The sequence below is a fragment of the Opisthorchis viverrini genome (assembly GCF_000715545.1).
Source record: "Opisthorchis viverrini unplaced genomic scaffold opera_v5_219, whole genome shotgun sequence".
NCBI lineage: Eukaryota > Metazoa > Platyhelminthes > Trematoda > Opisthorchiida > Opisthorchiidae > Opisthorchis > Opisthorchis viverrini.
The window spans coordinates 817,921-838,927 of NW_008751875.1; the positions used below are offsets into that span (position 1 = coordinate 817,921).

At 43.1% G+C, this 21,007-nt stretch overlaps 1 protein-coding gene across 1 annotated transcript; it reads right to left on the bottom strand.

Moving 5' to 3' along the window:
- Positions 1-13,446: 13,446 nt before the first annotated feature.
- T265_08443 (hypothetical protein) lies at positions 13,447-20,744 on the bottom strand (the record flags this gene model as incomplete). The annotated part of the gene is made up of 2 exons (XM_009174244.1): positions 13,447-13,555; positions 20,518-20,744. The coding sequence occupies 2 exons, from the start codon at positions 20,742-20,744 to the stop codon at positions 13,447-13,449; spliced, it is 336 nt and encodes a 111-aa protein (XP_009172508.1).
- Between the last annotated feature and the right edge of the window lie 263 nt (positions 20,745-21,007).

Consider the following 21,007-nt stretch of genomic DNA (forward strand, 5'->3'; position numbering starts at 1 on the left):
AGGAGGACGTGGAGCCAAAATGTTGTTCACCAGCTCGTTTGATCCGAAGATCAGGGTGTATTCGGAGGTGATCGACTAGCTAAATCAAGAAAATTACTCACTTGCAGGCCGTTTCTTTAGTACAACGGACATCGCTCTCAGCGACGGGTGCCACATGCGTCAAATCTGGGATAACGACATACGTTCATCGGATGACTAGCGGCGGCACCGAGGGAAAAAACAACCGGAGTGCATAGTGACATGTGCTGAGGTTTATACTTGATCCAGTATTGGCTGCGCAAAATTCTGTATCTGGAGAAGATCTCCTAGAACTAACCTAGAGTCATGTCAATATTCCCATATGGAATGGCGTTATCCAAGGAGGAATGCTCGAATGGGATATGGTGACGAATGTACTGCCCGACTGAGTAAATACATGCTGAGCTGCAAATATGGTTACAGTGCACCTGGGAGTTTCGAAGTTTATTTGGGTCCGGCAACTGTTGAGACTACTGGTTGGTTGACGAATAAAGCGACAAATGTCACTTGCAAATGAGGTGTATCTTGGAGGACAACGGTTTCCCTTAAACGATGCTGACTCGCAGCTAGCACCGTGAGCCAGATTAGCGGTCACACTTCAAGCGAACTCAGAATCTACTCAGGCGACTAAGCTATGTCCGACTAGCCGCTTAGCAGTTCTTCTGTAACAGTAATCATAAGAGTGTGCTGGAAATATCCGGAAACAAACCCACACCGGTGTGGGCCTTCCGGCCGAACTTCATAGCCTACATTGCTAGTGAGTATGAAAATAAACTGAAAGCGAAAGCATTTACATGTTGTGTCACATCAAATGATTAGCGATTCACAAGTACGGATATCAGTCTAGCTGTATTTTTGTGCGGAACGCACTCAGCAACGAGCACCACTAGATCAAGCAAGTCTGAAACACGGGGTCATGCGTTCATCGGTTTGTTAACGGCCGCACTCAAGGGAAACCCGAGTAACAAGAAAAGAGTGAGAGGATTCCACTAATCAAGTCTGTGACGGATAACTATGTTATGTTTGGGATACGATTTCGCAACTCCGCTGATCAACGCCAGAGAATGCACTAGAATTCCCCATTGGGGTGCTGAATGCACTCTCCATTCCCTCGATAATACCAACCCAGCGACGTTGTTGAACCGCACACAGGCCAGTTCAGAAAAATTGAAATTATGGTTCCACAGAATTGAGGTAGGAGATTAGGTTGTTCGGGATCCCGATTGAAATACTGTTGTTTTTCTACGGAATTTTCCCAACGGACGCAATTTGTGGGAGAGGGTTTCCTGTGCGGATTTTTCTGCGATTATTTCCTCGTCTGATGGGAACGTCAAGAAAATTCTGTGGTAACATGGAAACAAACGGCCATCAAAGTTCCTATCCGTTTTCTCGTTTCAAGAGCCACATTTTTGATCACATGGTCCCGCGTGTGGTCTGGAGTTGCAGTGGTTCCAGAGAAAGTTGTGTTGTTCAGGCTCTAAGCAAATTTAATGCTTGTTTGTGTGAATACACCCACTCTATGGTTTGCATGAAAGCTGTCACACACACAAAAGTCTACGTGGTGAAGGACATTTGTTTCCCGTACAAGCGTGTCTACTGTAAGTAAACTCTTTCGGTTTCCGGATATTGCTATGAAATCGGGGATCTCTTGGTGAAACTAATGAAGAGAAAAGGAATACGACCGTAAATCTCACGCTAAGAACTAGAATGGCGGACAGACGTGAAGAGCAAGTGAACCGCGTGTCACCCTCGGAGTTACTCTGGGCCGCCTCTCAATATAAATAAAACTATTCTTGTATATGTGTGGGAATGTCGGAAGCTCGGCTACTGGCTGATCGACTGGCTGCTAGCTTGTGTGACGAGCTCGTCAATGGGCTTGAAAACACTCCGCCACCAATCAAGTAGACATCGTCAGTGCGTTGGTGAATAGTGGAATCTAAGCTGACCAGGTGTGAGTGCATACTTCTCGAATAGCTTCGAATATATTCCCAAATGTTTGGATGTTCGGTATAATAGTTCCTCAAAAATTATTGGACGGATTTCACCGTACACTGCGTTGCGGCCAGCATAACACGTATTCCAATGTTTGCTTGGAAACGTCTCTCGGTTAAACAAAATCGGACTTAGAATACGTTATGTATGGGATCCGATGCAGAAGCGGGTGTAACAAAATCATAGGCAACCGATTAAACAGCAAGATAACGCGAGCCATTTATAAAAACAGAAAAATACCACTATCAGGATTTTGAGATTCCGTATATAAAATATCCGTTGCATTTAAAATATCAGTGGGTTTAACCTATGTTCCAGTGAGGTTAACAAACAAAGATTTTCTAAACCTGGTCAGAGAGTGACAGGCCAGTATGTGAAATGGAGGCAACGCAAGCGGAAAACAAGTGGGAAATTATGGGCGACTGACATGGAAGTCTGGAACAGAAGTAAAATGGACGGGTCTGATTGGTTGAAATTAACCTCATACTCACCTGAGACGGCGTCGATCTTAACTGCACCCGACTCGTTGCTGTGGCCTTCAGGTCCAACTGCTCGAATCGTCACCCAGTATTCCGAACACAAGTCCAAATCAACCAATGTCACTGACAGATCTGTAGTGTTCAGCTCATCTACCAGTTGCATTTGATTGTCGTATACCGCCACAGTATAGTGATGTCCTGAATAGTGTTGACATTCCGAACCGTCATTCCACGATATCATCAAACTGGTCTGTTCATATCTGCGGATCTGAACGTCCGTCGGCGTCCCTGGCGCTGAAATTGTAAGAATGGGAGCATAATCTTGCGTTTCAACATCACCGATTTTGTTTAATTTTTGTTAACTTTCGGTTTATTGGCTGAAATTTTCTTCGTGCTCACCTGTGGCGGAGTGCATCTTAATTGCACCCAACTGGTTGCTCTACCGTAATAATCGGATTGCACGAAATGTCACCCAGTATTCTGAACACGTGTTCCACACTGTCCAGTGTGATTTTGGCGATTGCCGGCTTTCCATCCAATTAGGATTTGTTGCTTGTGATCATATGTTATCACAACATAATGGTATGCCGGATGTGTTTGAAATTCGGAGCTATCATTGCATTATATGAGACATTTCTGCGGTCCAGTGCTACGATGCTGGATATCCGTGGACGCCATAGGCGATAAGACAGTTAGACATGGTCATCTCACTTTCCAGTGATGCAATAACAGGAATACGATGGTGTCATTGTGACACTGGGCTTTCGACTGGAATTTCCACAGTGTCGGTATTCGCCGGGGTAGTGTCGAACGCGTCGCAGGCCCAAATTCACGGGATGGAATCTCCAGGTTTGTCCTCAGTAATTTACACAATACCTAACATCGCGGGGCACATTGTGTAACCTATGCTCAAGGTTGATGTTTGGGGAAGGAGCGGGACACTATATTCTCAAATGCGACCGCATTTCCATCGCGTGCGCACATTCTAATATCGGTGGGATAACATCTTTTGACATTTGAACACTATCGGCTTTTCCGCTGAACGGTATCCGGCAATTATACGTTATAATCGAATTCGACAATTCGATATCAGATTACAATGATTGAGTGAATATTCTTACACTATACTTTTTCCGGCAACGCGATGACCTCTACCGTGAATGAAACTATTCAAGCTATGGGGAGCTATCCAAAAATTCACTCATTCACACGGAGAATTGCAGTAGGAGAGCACTGTGGGTTATTGTGAAAACTCGCCTTACCAACTGTGAAAACAGATTCTATTATTTGGACATTCTAGAGAGAATATTTCAGCACATTTTGGTTTCTGCTGTCCGCGCATGAGGCGCATGATATTTCTGAGTGCTGACTGCATTTTCCACCAAGATTGTGGAAATGACCGAAGATGCTTCGATGGTGACCAGAATCGCCAAATCCGTACGGAAATGGGGATGCCGCAAAATCCAAATGAATATCCGAAACGGCTCGTCGCTCCATTATCCAGGAATTTACGCGGCAATTTACGAAACATGTGATCACACTCACCTACGGATTCCTGGTATTTCAGAAGCGTCGATTCGTTATCCTGTCCTGTGGGTCCGATTGCCTGAATATGCACCCAGTATTGCGAGCACCAGTCCAAATCCTCCACTGTGAACGAGCGATCGGTTTTGCTCAATTGGATGTCGGTCGGCTTGTTTGGCGCTGAAGATACGAGAACGAGAGGATAACCTGTGGTTCTGACATCGTCGTTTTTTTCAGTTTTTTTCAATTTTGGTTCATTGGCTGAACTCTTCTTTGTGATCACCTGCAGGGGAATATATCTTAACTGAACCCGACTCGTTGCTCTGCCCTCCTAGTTCAGTTGCGCAAACACGCACTCAGTTTTCCGAACATACTCTCACTCCTTCCAGTATCTTCTCCTGATTTCTAGCTTTCTACGATTTGCTGCTTCTGATTATAATGTGTCGGATCGTGAAGCCATTCCGAATGAATTTGACATTCGGAGCTATCATTCCATGATATCAGCCATTTCGGCGGTCGAGTGCTACGAAGCTGGATATCCATGGACGCCATAGGCGCTAAGCTATTTAGGCACGTTCGTTTCACTTTCTAGTGATACACTTACGAGAAGCCACTGGCATTACATCAATTTCCACAAGGTCAACATTCCCCGGGGCGGGGTCATACGCGTCCGCAGGCCCAACTCCCCGGGATGGAATCTTCTAACTTGACCTCTGTAGTTTGAACAGTATCTAATATCGCCGGGTAACCATCTATAATCTGTACTCGTGGTGGACGTCTGAGGAAGGCTTTTGACACTATATTCTCAAAATCGACCACATTCCCATCACGTGGGCGCATTCTAATATCGGTCGGATATCATCTTGTGATATTTACACACACTATCGGCGTTTCTGCTGAACGACATCCGGCAATTATACGATATAATCGAATTCGACATTTCGAACTCAGATTCCGATGGTTGAGCAAATATTCTTCTTCAAAGAGAAAGTGATGATTTCTACCGTGAATGAAACTACTCAAGTTATGTGAAGATGTCCAAACTTTCACTCATTCACGCGGAGAATCGCATTAGGAGAGCACTGTGGGTTATTGTGAAAAGTTGTCTTTCCAACTGTGTACACAGGTTCTACTATGCGGAAATTCTAGGGCTAATGTTGCGGAACCTAGTGGATTCTGTTGTCAGCCCATGAGGCACATGATCTTTCTCCTTGTCTGCACTATCCACTAAGATTGTGGAAATGACCGAAGATATTTTGATGACGACCAAAACCTGTCAAATCCGTATAAAAATGGAGATGGCGCGAAATCGAAATAAATATCCGGAATGGATCATCGCTCCATTTTCCAGGAATTCAAGCTACAAATTGCGAAACGTGTAGTCACACTCACCCACGGATTCCTGGAGCTTCACAGCCGTTGACTCGCTACTCTGCCCTTCGGGTCCGATTGCCTGAATACGCACCCAGTATTCAGAACACCAGTCCAAACCCTCTAACGTTGTTGATCGATCTGTAGTGTTTTGTTCTTTTACTCGTTGGTTTGCTTTGTCGTAGACCGCCACAGAATAGTGATACCCGGAATAGTTTTGACATTCCGAACTGTCGTTCCACGAGACCATCCATTTGGTGTGTTCTGATCTGCAGAGCTGGATGTCGGTCGGCTTGTTTGGCGCTGAAAATACAAGGGCGAGATCATCATCCGAGTTATTCGACATGACCCCATTGTTTTCTAAAGCAATTGTGTTACAAATGCTTGACGTCCGTAGGAGTTCTAGTGCTAATCTAGCCCTTAACGAAACCGATTTTTTTTATTCCGCATAACCATGTTCACGCAAGACCGATGTGGCTTACTGGAAGATATGTCACTTTAAACCACTTTGCAGTGTATACAAAGATGTGTCATTCAATTCGTGGTCCGTGTTGACCTTGCCTCGTGAGGAACGCAGAAAAAGAAGCTTCACTCAAAATCTCCTCCGAGGATCTTGAAGGCAAACCCTGTGCTGTATACATGTAAAAATAGTCAACAGGGCCCTGCTGATTCATCATACCTATGCGATTCGTAACAGAAATGAAATCGCCGGAGGAAACATGCAGTTGCTTGAAAAGCCAGATCTCGTTGGTTACATACGACACTAGAAGAATTCTGCAGCGATAGGCCACCTGGATCCCGTGTACTAGAAGCATCGCAAGGTGCCAATTCTACGTAAAATTTTCTCCTCTCTCGCCTATGTTACATCGATAGGCAACATCTATCATGTTGTAAGCTTGATGAGGGAGAGACAGGCCAAAGTGGTAACCCAGACAAAGCGAGTGTATAACCATGGGATAATCATGAGTGTGCGTCAAAATGGACTTACTAGTTTCACGTTTGAATGGCTGAAATTAACATGAAGCTTACCTGGGGGTGAGTAGATCGTAAAAACAGCTGACTCGCTGCTCTGCCCTTCAGGTCCAACTGCCCGAACTGTCACCCAGTATTCCGAACACATGTCTAAATCCTCCAATGTCATTGACAGATCTGTAGCGTTCCGCTCATCTGCCAGTTGCATTTGATTGTCATATACCGCCACAGTATAGTAATATCCGGAATAGTTTTGACATTCCGAACTGTCGTTCCATGATACCATCAATTTGGTGTGTTCATATCTGCGGATCTGAACGTTCGTCGGTTTGCTTGGCGCTGAAAACACAGGTATGAGATCATCATCCGAGTGATTCGACATAACCCATAGTGTTTTCTGATGCAATCGACTTACAAACGGTTGACATTCCTAGGAGTTCTGGTGCTACCCTAACCCTCGACTATACAGAAATCTTTGGGGTTTTGCGGGATATGTGTGTTTGTTCATAGCCACACCACTCTCGTGTGCACTGCTGATGAGCTCTAATAAGAGTGCAACTCGAATCCAGTGCTTGCTTCCCTTTGGTGTGAACTCACCGGAATAATTACGCCAGAACAGGAACACGGCCGTTCAAACGAGAGTGGTGTGGCTATGAACAAATATACCGAAATCTTTATACCTCATGATCTTAGTAACGCACCAGCAATGCGGTTTGCTCGGGGACATTTCACCCTAAGTTCATGGGCAGCGCGTTCAAAGCTGTATGGTTCATTTCGTGGTCCGTGTTGAACTGCATAAATGTGGAGTGAATTACTTCGTATAGGAGAGGAGAATATTTATCGTTGATTATTCCACATGGATTCTGGAAAAATTATTTTTATCCGTCACCCAAACCGCAATGCGAGGAGTATACTCACAATAACCGTGTGAATGTCACACGGTGGGAGACAAGGTGCTCTTGGCAGTCACACATCGATCATGCCTCTCGAAGCTGCCAAATGTGATCCACATGCCATTTGGAGAACTTAAGATTTTTGAACATCCCCAAAGGTTTGCATTTCCTGGCTTCATTATGTCGGTGGAATGCGATATTTATCGCAAGGCTGAAAGAAACATCATCAGAAACGTTAAATGCACAGTTGAAAGCCTGTTCATTTTATTCAGTCATACAGTCCATGCGGACAGGGAGATAAGGATACAGATTTCGGACAAAATTTAGACCGAGTTGAGCATCTTGGATGTTTGAGGAATGGAAATTTCGTGCTAACTAGTTCTCCATGACCTCAACGAAATTCTTCCTTTTCATATCTGGTGGATCAAGATGACCTGCGATGATGAGTAGTGTTTGGGCGACAGTAGGTGAGATTTCCTCCAGTAGAGTAGCAACTTCAATAGCTAGACAGATATTTCTTACTCCGTGAAATTAAATTTTACCACTGCATGGTGTGTTGCTGCCGGGACAATTTGAATTCAGGTGTGGGCAATGTTTTAGCGCCCTCGTCCGCGGACGATTTGTGCCCGTTGAGGGACAAAAACATTATACTTCTGTTTGGTTTGTCCAAATGTTCACAACGAATCGATACACATTTTCACAAACACTCGTCAAAATGGGGTTCTTCTGCTTTATAGATAGTTTCCTTGTATGCTCCATCTTCTAAAGCCTGGGGTTCCCTGCCCTTTTGCCCGTTGGCCGCACAGAATATCCAAGAAACTGGGCGGTTTCATCGACGTCATCATTATCATCATCTAAGACCGTATTGATGGCATGAAACGATATATTCTCACAATAAGTGCTCGAGGAATAAAACAATGGTAACGCCCTTTTCGTCTATCTTACGAACAACCATACGCAAGTATCCCCTTGAAGAACTGTCGTGGCGAGATCGAGAGACTTGTCTGGACAACACAGTTAGCCATTACCATCATCCGTGATGAACGGCGAAAACAGTTCCTCAATTTTGTAGTAGCACAGATTACTGCAACAGACAGGATTATTGGCAAAGTACTATGCAAACAGTTCACCATCGTTCTAGTCCCATTCTGGATTCTCCAAAAGGACTTGATACCCCACGAATCTGAAAAAAATGTGTTTGATTTTAACGGCAATCTGTTCGAGATTTACCCGCTGTTCAGGAGTATGATCAAATTGCTCAGACTTGAGGCTCTGTGAGGTCTGTCGTGATCAATAGCGCAATATGCAATGGAGTAAGGAATGGTTACTTAAAATCCAGAGTCAGTCCACTATCGGATTGGCCCAATTTAGTACTCCGCAGGTAGGCGTATTTCTCGACAGGTGAGATAGTCAACCGTTAATTTGAGCAGTAATATGGTAGCATGTGTAGGTTTGAATCTGTTAGTGATCACCGTGTGGCAGTCTGAAATCAACAGCTAACGCATATTCGTGAAAAATTGAAGCTTCATTCAAAATATCCTTCGCGGAGCTTCAACGCAAACCCTGTGCTGTATACAAGTAGACATAGCCAACATGGCCCTGCTAATTCATCAGACCCATGTGATTCGTACCAGAACTCAAATCGTCGGAAGAAACATCCAGTTGCTTAAACAGCCCGATCGGGTTGATCAATTAGTTGGTTATGACACAGGAAAGATTCTGCAGTACTAGGCACCCTGGATTCCGTGCACTAGAAGCATCGCAACGTGCCTGTTCCACGTAAAATATTCCTCCGTCTCGTCTTTGTCAAATTAATACGCAAAACCTATCATGTTCAAAGGTTGATGAGAGTGACAAGTCGAAGTGTTCACTTGAGAAAAACCAGTGTAAAACCATTAGATAATCATGGGTGTCTCAAACAATCTGTGCAAACGGACTTACCAGTTCCGCGTTTTATTGGATAAAACTACCTTGAAGCTTACCTGGGGGTGAGTAGATCGTAAATGCGGCCGACTCGCTGCTCTGCCCTTCAGGTCCAACTGCTCGAACTGTCACCCAGTATTCCGGACACAAGTCCAAATCCTCCAATGTCATTGACAGATCTGTAGAGTTTTTTTCATCAACCAGTTGTATTTGTTTATCGTATACTGCGACTGTATAGTAGTATCCTGAATAGTTTTGACATTCCGAACTGTCGTTCCATGAGACCATCAATTTGGTGTGTTCATATCTGTGGATCTGAACGTCCGTCGGCGCGCTTGATGCTTAAAAATACAAGAACCGGAGCATAATCTGGGTTTTCTACACCGCCGGTCTTCTTCATTTTTTTTTTTAAATTTTGGTTAATTGATTGAACGTTTCTTCGTGATCACCTGAGGCGGAGTAGATCTTTTCAGCACCCGACTGGTTGACCTCTCTCCAGGTCCGACTGCACGAACACTTACACAGTATTCTGAACACATGTTCCAGTGTCTTTTCGCTGATTTCTGGCTTTCTACTCAATTACGACTCGTTGCTTCTGATCATATGTTATCGGAACGTAACATGCCGGATGTGTTTGACATTCGGAGCTATCATTACATTATCTCAGCCACTTGTGCGGTCTAGTACTACTAAGCTGTATATCCATGGACGCCATTGGCACTAAGCTAATTAGGTACGTTCATTTCACTTCCCACTGATGCACTTACGAGAAGATGAGAGTGCCGTGACCGGGCTTTCCATTGGAATTTCCACAACGTCACTATTCCGTGGGGTAGGTTCATAATCGTCGGCAGATCCAAATACATGGCGAGGTAAGCATGTGTAATCTGTGCTCATGGTGGGTGTCTGAGGTAGGCTTTGGACACTATATTCCCAAAAGCGACCTCATTTCCATCAAGCACGCCAATTCTAATATCGGTGGGATGTCATCTTATGACATTCACATACTATCGGCTTTTCTATCGAACAATGACGGGCAATTATACGATCTGAACAAGTTTGACATTTTCAAAATTGTTTTTCGATGATGTTGTGAATAGGCTCATGCCATGTTTTTTATAGAGACCACGTAATTAGTTTTACGTGAATAAACCTACCCAAGTTTTAATGGTGTCCATCAATTCTTTCATTCGCTTAATTAATGGGAGTCGCGGGTATGCGGTGAAATTCTTCGTTTCAACTGTGTACACAGGCTCTATTGTTTGGACACTCTAGAGCAATCATTGCGGATTCCATTGCCCACGTATGAGGCGCATGATATTTCTCGCTGTCTGAATTTCCCACAGACATGTAATCACACTCACCTACGGATTCCCGGGTCTTCACAGCCATCGACTCGTTACTCCTGCCTGTGGGTCCGATTGCACGAATACGCACCCAGTATTCAGAACACCAGTCCAAACCCTCTAACGTTGTTGATCGATCTGTAGTGTTCTGCTCTTTCACTAGTTCGCTTTCTTTGTCGTAGACCGCCACAGTGTAGTGATATGCGGGATAGTTTTGACATTCCGAACTGTCATTCCACGATATCATCCATTTGGTGTGTGCCATCCTGTGGACCTGAACGTCCGTAGGCGTGTTTGGCTCTGAAAATACAATGCAGATAGCTTAATCTGTGTGATTTTACATGACCCGGTTTGTTTTCTACTTCAAGGGGACTACAGACCCTTTAATTTCACAGACATTCTTGTGCAGCCATACGTTGCTATTGACAAAATCCTGACCAATGTCTAGGCCATCTTAAGATTTTCAACTCAGAGCAAGGATGGATTTTCCCGCCGCGCCCGCTGCTGCTGCTTTGTGAGTCCAGATTTGCTGTCGGTAACGGTATGCGTGTGTGGTAAGGGTACGGGGTGGTTGAAGATGAACTTGTTCATATTTCACTTCAAAAAACTGATCAGTTGATTTGATGAGTTTTATAACTGACTGAATTTCACAACCCCATTCCACGCAAGTTTTTTCAGGCCACATTCAACTACTGAGTGGCAAAGAACATATGAGAAACATATAAAAATTCCACATTAACTTAGCACTTACCTTGGTCCAAGTGGATCACTTGTTTATACCACACTGTCTTGTTTGAAAATGTGACTGCCCTGACGTGAAATGCGATTGGTTCACAGTAATGTCCCCAACGAATAATCACATACATGTTTCGAGTTGATCTCATGATATTCTCGCCAGCAGGAGGACGTAGACGGACACGGAATCCAGTGTAGTTGCACTCGGACTTGTACGTCCATGAGATGTTCACTCTGACAGAACCGTTTTCGTACCGTTGGAGTACATCTGTGGACAGGTTGTGTGGCCTCCCTGAAGTTTGAAGTTATTCCGAATAGGAAATACTGTTAGAGCGAAATGTGACGCACCTAAAGCTATACCGAATTCGATCGGTCCGTTTCAATGCTGATGAGAACTCGTTCTTGAATATGCTGATATTTACAATACAGGATGAGACAAAACTCATTAGACGTATAGGATGTTTCCAGAAGACGTGCTGGCTAGAATTCTGGTTCACGTGTCACGCTTTCATGTGACTTTGCTTGAAAACTCCGTATCGGATGGCAGTTTTTAGGCACACGAAATACAGTGTTTCATTCGGTCCCTGATAAACTTCAAGTCCCATGCCTTGTCGATTGTTTCCGTCAACAGAGGACTTCCTGAGGTCGAGGCACGTGGGAGTTCCATCTGTTTAGTAACGGGAGAATCAGCGTTGCTCTTAATCGCTGTCAGAATTTTGCACGAATGGTGTTCAGCGTTGATGTGACACATTTAGATTTACAATTTCAACTTCACGTCCAGGAGATTTCAAAGCAGTCATCCACTGATGGCCTGGAGGAAATTCAGACTCTTGGAGATATGGTGATGGATTGCCTCGTGAGATTCTGTGCATATCGGCTTCAGTCTATGAAAGTTTTTTCGATTACCTATCACTATGTATGTATGTAACGGAAAGGCCGCTTCATACAAAAAACATGTTCCTTCTATGATCAAGCATAAGGGGTGATCTAAATGGATAACAGCACACTGCGGAGCATCTTCATTCAGATGAGCTAAATTTATTTTCACATTCACCTGAGGATTCCTGGAGTTTCACCGCCGTCGACTCGTTGCTTCGCCCTGCAGATCCAATTGCACGAATACGCACCCAGTATTCCAAACACCAGTCCAAATTATCCAACGTAGTTGACCGATTGGTAGTGTTTTGTTCTTTCACCCGTTGGTTTTGTCTATCGTAGACGGCCGCAGTATAGTGGTATCCCGAATAGTTTTGACATTGTGAGCTGTCATTCCATGATACAGACCATGTGGTTTGACCCAGTCTGAGCACATGGACGTCAGTCGGCATCTTTGGCGCTGAAAATAAAAGAGAGAGAGAGTGATTCGTCCTGGCTTTTTATGGTTTCTGATACGAGATTATTACAGACCCCTAACTCCTTGAAAACGAAAAACTTCTTGGGCAATTTTTGCATACGTTTTCCTGCGCTAAACATCTGCAAGATGTTTTGATGCACTGACGTTTTCGTTCTGAATGGAATCAGTGTGTGGGTGGTGATGAGGTCTTCTTGAGTCGTGAAGACACATTCACAAGGGAACTGCTAGCCTCAATGAATGGATCAACAGCCACCTGATCAAATACGCCCTTGAATAAATATCTCATGTGGGCTTCAAGAGGTTTCTAATAGACGCCATCAAGTGAATTGGAATGGCTTATACCCCATCATAATGTTGAAACAAAAAGAATGCTTTTGTCACGAGTCATTTGAACTATTTGTCCGGTAATTTCGACCTGTTTGTAGCAATACGTCATGATAATAGTCCTGAGGAACGTCTTATTTATTTGTTTAAATCGTCGGGTTTCTCATGTGGATATATCAACCTGATTGAATGAGACTTGTTGCTGAATTGGCCGCAGTCCCAAAATGACGATGCTATTTATCACGCCTACAATAGGGGGACCGGATTTCAAGCCGACCTGCTGGTGTACCGGTGATACTACTGATGGGGAGGCATGCAAGTAGAATGTGTTGTTCGTAGAATTTCGCTTTGCGTCTATTGAAAAAGGGAGATCTGTTGCGGAATTCGTGGAGCCGCTTTGTAACATTTGCTTGAATTTGACCGACGAATGAGTGGAGTCAATGAATCTCCAGTAAAGTTCAAGAAGCCTCATTCGGGAGAAGATCGGTGTTCAGTTTTTGTAACTAAGATGCAAATTAGAGTTTTGCTTCCCTGTTTAATAGTCTGTAAACGGTCAGTTGGCATTTCCTAATAAATAACTCCGCAGCGAAGGCCTTCTTCCTTTCACTGGTAAGCTTCAAGAAGCTGGCTTTTGTGCATCATTCAATCAGAGCCATTTGGACAGCTAAAACGGAAATGACGCAAGTGCGACAAGTATCGAAAAATGTCTTTCACTTAGTTTAACCCTTCGAAACCAAAATATTTGATCACCTACCTTCATGGAAAGTGATAAACTTTTCCGACGTCTCCCCATCAACACCAGAGGCTGACACAGCTCGGACAGCAAATGGGAGAGGGTAGCAATGATCCAGCCAATAAAGCACAACGTGCTTCTTTTTGGTGGAATCAGTTATCATTTTTCCTAGAGGATTCTTCCCCGTAACGTTGAAATGTGATATAGCGCAGCTGGAATTAAAGGCCCACGAGATATTCGCCACCACCATGTCTCTCATAAAACGCTTTATTACCATAGATATGTTGTACGGTTTTTCTGGTGCTTGAAAATGAAATGAAAGTAAGATTGTCACAGTGTATGAAACCCGAGCATTATAAACTGGATGCATACGATAGCCTTTTCATAAAATCCGGACAAACGCCTCCAATCAGTTCTGATCAATGTCGTTCAATTGGTGCGAATTTTGTTTTTTTTGTACATGGACACGTTTTACATGGCACTCAATAATTTTAAGACAACGATATGATGCATGAAATTATCAATGTCATCTTGGTTTGTTTTATGCCTGTTATTTCTTTTTGAGCAATGGATTTTAAACAATCGTCATTCGAGGTAGACATTGAATTTTAATCTTTCCAGTGAAAGAATACGTACAACCAAGCTCTGTGCTTGTTTCCACCAAAGAAAGTAATGCCGGAAACTGTCACGTGCCACAGCCTAACTGAGCAATATATTGATTAGCAGTGTACGCCAGACACCAGTAAATTACGTTACTATCCTATCGGCAAATAAAGTCGGGTTTCAAGCAAAAAGCTGTGAAGTAAAATACATTCGCTAGTTTACGGTAACTCAACAGTACTAATAATGATAATGTTAGAAATAACGGGATAACTGTCGGGTTGCACGCGAAAGTTCCCTTCATCAGTTGATTAGTCGAAGCCTTCGTTGTTCTTTCAGTTTTAGTCTTTTGTAGCTCTTTGCAACATTGGGGTTTGTTTGAGTTGACATTTTTGTTCACGTACCTTTTGTCGTTTACCGGACTGGGCAAAATTGTGATATCAGCCATCAATTTGAGTAGTATGTCGTTTATTCTGCCGCTTGTAACTTGAGTTGTTTCGTGTCACAGCATTATGTATCTTGATTGAAAACACATCTGCTCAAAATACCACAGTATTTTAAGTTGGAGAACAATGAAATTAGGTTTTCATTTATTGTTGGCGAATTCTTCACATCATTTTGGGACAAAATCGCCAAACTGCATGGTGGGATAACTTCGGAATAGGCCCAACTTAACGACAACCAAAGAAACACGAAGCACATGAAAAATACTGAACTAGTCGCATCGGTGAGTCGGCAAACAAATGAAAACGAATTCATTATCACCCTCAGTATCACCAGAGCAGTAATTAATACCATGAAACCCATTTTCTAAACAGTGATGAGGTCCAAATTGTGGATTCACTGCATGGTAGACACTGTTATTTTTTGAAAAGGAATACAACCAGATAAACAGTTCATCTAGGAGTCGCATCTCCACTGGGAATCATCAGCAGTGCGTATCTCATTGCGCCCGCGCCCTTCTGGTCAGCGGTTCATCAATGTCAAGAGCGTTTGATTAACGGTGTGTATTAGCGATCAATCTGCGAGAACAAAACGCCATCCATCGTTCAATCACGGAAACATCACATGGTCACGTGCTGACTGACTGTTCGGATGATGACATCTCATAAGAAAGCTTCACTCATCACGAGACATTTTCTTCTTTCGAGCTATTCATTGATCAATGATGGTGGGAAGAGATCCGGCATGAAATGCGAATTGTAAGTGCGAGTGAAACTCCCGACTTCAGTACTTTCACGAGTGTTGTTTTAGTCCACCAATGAATTCCTACAACTTTGCGTTACATCAACAATCTACGGAGGTTGAATCGCTAACAAGTTGGACAAACGACAGAGACTATTACGACATGGGATCAACTGCTTCGCGGGTTGTACATGTGGTGAAATTTAGAACTGAGTATTCTCATCATTCGTTGCTCCGCCCTGAGGCACGACTACTTACGCCGTACGTTGTAGTCAAAGCAGAATAAACTTCATCGATTGTTTCCTTTGTAAGTTGATGGAAGGTCACTTTTAGGTGGATTGGTTAAAATTCTTTCGGAAACTTACTACATGAATCATCTGAAATTGGAAAGCCGGTCATAGTTGGTAATGGATGCATCCAGGCTGGCAAAAAGGAATGTTAAACAGGAGTAAAAAAAGCAAACACAATGGTTTTTCACCAGGAGCGCTTTATTTTCTTTTCTGCTTGAATCCATGTAACCTAGGGGAGAACGTTTGATGGCAGGAAAAACTGATCCTTCTGAGATGTCCTTTCAGACCGAGTTTCAGGTCGCCTTTTATTTATACCACATGGTCTTTAGAACTGATAATTCCAAAGTTTGTCCTCGGGCGGAGCACTTTCGGTCATTTCAATGTAAATAGAATAGGTGATGTTGTCAATGATCTCAAGGAGTGAAATAAACTCATTGAATTCCAATCTAATTTTCACGAAAGATGCGATTGAATCTTTTCTTTAGGATGTTCTTCATCAACTGGCAAGCCAAAAAACGGGCTGCTGAGTTTTCAGCATCCTCATGAGTATTATGTCATTCCTCAATATGTGGCTCTATTTCTTAAGCGTATTTCCAACTTGCTTGTAAAATACACACCATCTCCAGTCTGCTCAAGGTGGTCAACAGCTTTGTCAAGTGATACATTATCCTCTATACATTCTATATTCACTTTAGGTCTCGAGAGAAAGATGTTACGTTTCGTGTGAAAGCGTTTAACCAGACTGTCAGTAACAAAATTATGGGGTGACCCTCGATCGTTGCTATTACTACTGCCACTTTTAGACTGAATAGAGCCATTGCGTAATAATTTGGTGCTTCGTTCATCATCTATCACGTTTTTTATTTTAGCAATTAATCAGAACACCGGAAAGAACTCCAGGATTCATAAGGATGCATCCAAGGGGAACTGAGGAAAAGTCAACACAATATTATCGTCAACGCAGTGCGGGATTGGTTCGGAACGTTCCACTGAAAACGGTTTTGATGATAATTGCTAGTCAGCTGGCTACCAAACGTCTAGAAGAGCCTTCCACTGAGTATAACAAAATGAAATGCTGGCCGATCTTCATCTGCCCGTATGACAGCTCTGTCTGCCCGATTCCGGAACGATGAAATCGTACACCTGCGTGCCATTGGAAGTTCCACAGTTTCTCAGCCACGCTGAGGTCAGGACTGCTGTTTAGCTAATTCAAAAAGTTTGCCCGACGGAAACAACCATACGTTAAATAGATGGTGGATTCATCCTTGTTGGAATACGTCATCCCTCTGGTAAAAAAACTTTCTGGTATCTAAGTTTTAGTTGGTTAGTTTACTTGTTTGTTCACTTTACAAGGTAAGACCGTCTGTAGACACAGTAATGTAGCTCAGTGACTGAGTAACGGGCACACTGTAGTAAAACCTACCAAATGAGTGGTTAAGGGTAGACTGACTTAGTATCTGAGGGCCATCTCTAAATTGACAAACGTGCGCTCCTGAGTCCTGACGGCTCAGGCGAAGCTTGGGGGACTTAGATCAGGTAGGTCCCATCCATTGTTTGCTAAGCGATATACATGCTGTGTGCTTTTTAAGATGTCCCCGAGAGCGTTCAGCATGGCGGATAAAGGAAACAAGAAGGAATTAAGTGTACGAATCTAGAGCAATCAAGCTTTGACAAGTCTACATGGGACATGATGGGCCAATATTCTCAAAAACAGATCGATCCCCGATTACAACTGGAGCACATACAATTAGATTATCCCGTAATAGGTATGAACCTTGCACATCTAGCAACCATTGATTTACACTATATTTAACAACCTGGGCTGCGATCGAGGCAACGTTTCTTGGCCTCGTATATTTCGATTTGACTGAATCTGATAGGTGAACGAGAAATCGGGGGTGTAAATTCGACCTGTTTTGTAATAAAAAACCATCATATCCTATTCCTCTCTTCGGCTTGTAAGGCCTCATTAAAAACGGTAGACTATTTGAACAGTTTTTGATGGGACGCTTTTCATAAAGTTCATGAAAGCTCTTTGACAGACCACAGACGGTTTCGGTCTTTTTAGGGCTCATCATTTAGGCGCATTCATATCACAAGTAAGAAACTCAGTTTGGTTTCAGCTGAGGTTATCAGTACAACAAAATTAACGTATAATTGATTCTATTTCACGAATAGTGTTCACTTTGGATGCAAGCAGAACAAGTTGTCGAAAGAAACGTGGGAGCTGCATTTACCCGATAAGCCCTAGGGGGTGAGAGACTAATCGTGAGCTATCGAAGAGTTTTCAGCGACCTTATGAGTAGCATTTTTTTCGAGAAAATATATTTCAATGGCAAATATCGAATAGCATGCCAAAAGAAGCACGAAGTGTACTTCGTGCAGCACATTCGCTTGAGGGTCGATTTCGTATTGGTTTAGCCAGAATTTCGTCCCACCTTTCAATAAAACCAAAATCAATGTTCGGATTGTATGTGAAAACCTTCAATAAAAAGACAACTTCGTCGCACTATTCATCATCGATTACACAGTGTCAGTTTTCGCACACTGATGTTCCGCTGCCTAATCTTACTTGCTATTTGTAAGTGCTATCTGTCCAAATGGTATGAGATGCTGAGACAAATGTTGACTGAATTTGAGATAATTCAAGGACCAACTTAGCAGCGTAAACCGTTTGCACATTTCTACATAATAGTTATCACGTGACCCCTTCATTTAGTGCTCCATATGTCATTTGTAAAGACACAACAAACTGTACTGCGATATACTACAGTGCATTGTGCTCTAATATGATAAGAGTTGGACAATATGACTCTAGCTTGAATCAAAGACCTCACTTGTTTGGGGCAGGACGTTGTCGTCTGAATGAGCGTTACAAAAAGAGGCAGTAATGTGAAGCCAATTAAGATGGCATGTTTTTATCATTTCAGTTGCCAAAAAATTTGTTTTTGTGGATGATATCACTATGACATGCTAATGATGATGCGAACAATTTTTTCGGAGCAACGCTTCGTCACAAGCTCTTATCTTGTTTGAGGGACAAAGCCCACCGTAAGCTTCAAGATATTCTGCATTTAATCCAGCAATAAGACGCGTTCAACTCATGCGTTGAAGAAATCGGACTACTGGTGAAAATCGAATACGCGTTCCGAAAGTTTCATGATCCTTCGGAGGGCCCGGTTCCAAGTGCAACGCTTGAGATTCTTAGAAGCGGACCGGAAACATCTGCTCCGCAAGCTTCTGGCGGCTCTGTGTGTGTGTGAAACAATCGAGTTTATTGCATAAAAAGAATTGACAGGCCAGAATAATCAATAGAAAGTCAAAATGAAAACAACCGTCTCCCATGAAAATTACAGACAAAGCACGGAAAAGTGTCAGTGTCCAGAAGTGGGAAGTTGATAGCGGTGGTGTTAGTAGGCCAGTAGGCCCATTTTCCACTCTTCATTTGCCAGTTTTCCTCTGTGTTACAATTCTCTGTAGTGTTATGACAGCGTTAATCAGCAAAGTCGGTCCATGAACAAGTGCCGTCCACATGGTGATACAGTGCAATGTACCTTAGAAACAGTCAAACGGCACACATTCCTTCAACCGCAAGGGCCGGAGTTTTTTTAAAAAAGAGTCCGAAGCCGGTGAGTAGGATTTTGACCCAGCCAGAGAATCTTCTAGATTCTTGGAAACGTCGAATTAATCTATGGGTAAGTTATCAAACTCCCAATATTGTGACCTGCAAATGATTGTTCTTTGCGTGAAGATAAAATGGTTGGACAACTTCGGATGTAAGATCACTCTACATAAACTGTGAGAATGTTTATACTCTGTTTGTGGGGATTTTGACAGCCGTTTTAAAACTTTTGGAAAAAACTAACTCTGGGGAAATCGCTTTGGAAGCATGTTTTGAGGCTTCATACCATTCCCACCAATGCATTCTTCACACTTAATTTACTATGCTCATCGGTTGATTCCATGCCGTACAGTTGAGGTAAATTTCTTAGTTTGTACTCACCGGCTGCTCCAAACGCTAAAGAACAAAATGTTGCAAATGTATCAAACTGAAACGAAACACTTGGATAGAAAAAAAACGAATCGCTGGTGCTCGACTCACAAACCAAAAGGATCAACACGAGCATCGGTTCGAACGCATACGAGATTTATCTGAGATGAAATTCTCGCGACCATATATATTTCGCCAAAGCTGGTTAATGAGATCGGCCTTCAACGACTGGCTTCAGAATTCTGAAGGAATTCCACCACTGGTCATCCGACACCGTGAGAACAATGGGGGGATAGTTTCTTCTAGGATAAGACCACCCTACACCCAGACTATTGAGTGTTGAGCTCTAGCTGCGCTCATGATTAACCTGCAAGAATAAATTTATTATCAAGTTTGGCAATCACACAATTATCAGAGAATCACAAATCTCCCATGACTAGCTATTTCAGACGGAAAACCAAGTATGAAAATGTGGGAGAGGTAAATGCATGTGGTCCTTAATAGATATCAGAGAGTAAGAAATAGTTTGGCCCGAGCCAAGTTTTTGATGGAATATCCCCCATTTGCATTTTTTTTCTCGCACATCCAGAATATTGCACTAAATGAGGTCCGAGATAGCCTTTGTGGAGAACATTCAACTCAATAATAATATCGTGGACGAGAGATCCAGTTGGACTTCGGCTGAGTCCACTGAGAGTGCATCCCAGATTAGACAAGCATTTTCACAGTCTTTCAGCGAACACTACTAGTGAAACGGTGAGACTACTGATTGGGGGCATGCGAGTACTATGTTTTTTCGTGAAAACGCTTTGCGTCTCTTGAAAAGGAAGATCTACTGCGGAAATCATGGAGTTGCTCTGTAGCACTTGCTTGCTTTTGAGTAAAAAGCAATGAATAACCAGGAAAGTTCAGGAAAGCGCGTTCAAGGAGAAGATGGATATTCAGTTCTGTAAACAAGATGCATGTCAGGGTTTTGCTCTCCCGTCCAACAGTCTGTAACTTGTCAGTTGACATTTTCTAATAAATAATTCCGAAGCAAAGGCCTTCTTCCCCTCAGAAGGACCTGATTACCGATTACCCGACTGTTTTATCTCAGTAAGCTGTGGGTCGTATGGGGATCTGAATCAGGACCTCCTTACAGAAGAATCACATTGACCTGCTCTCACGCACGTGGTGACAATCGGGTGGAACAATTCATACATTCCTATATGACTTCGGTTTCACCGATGAACCTAAGAGTACTCAACAGCGGCACCTGCAAATTTCTCGATCGGTTC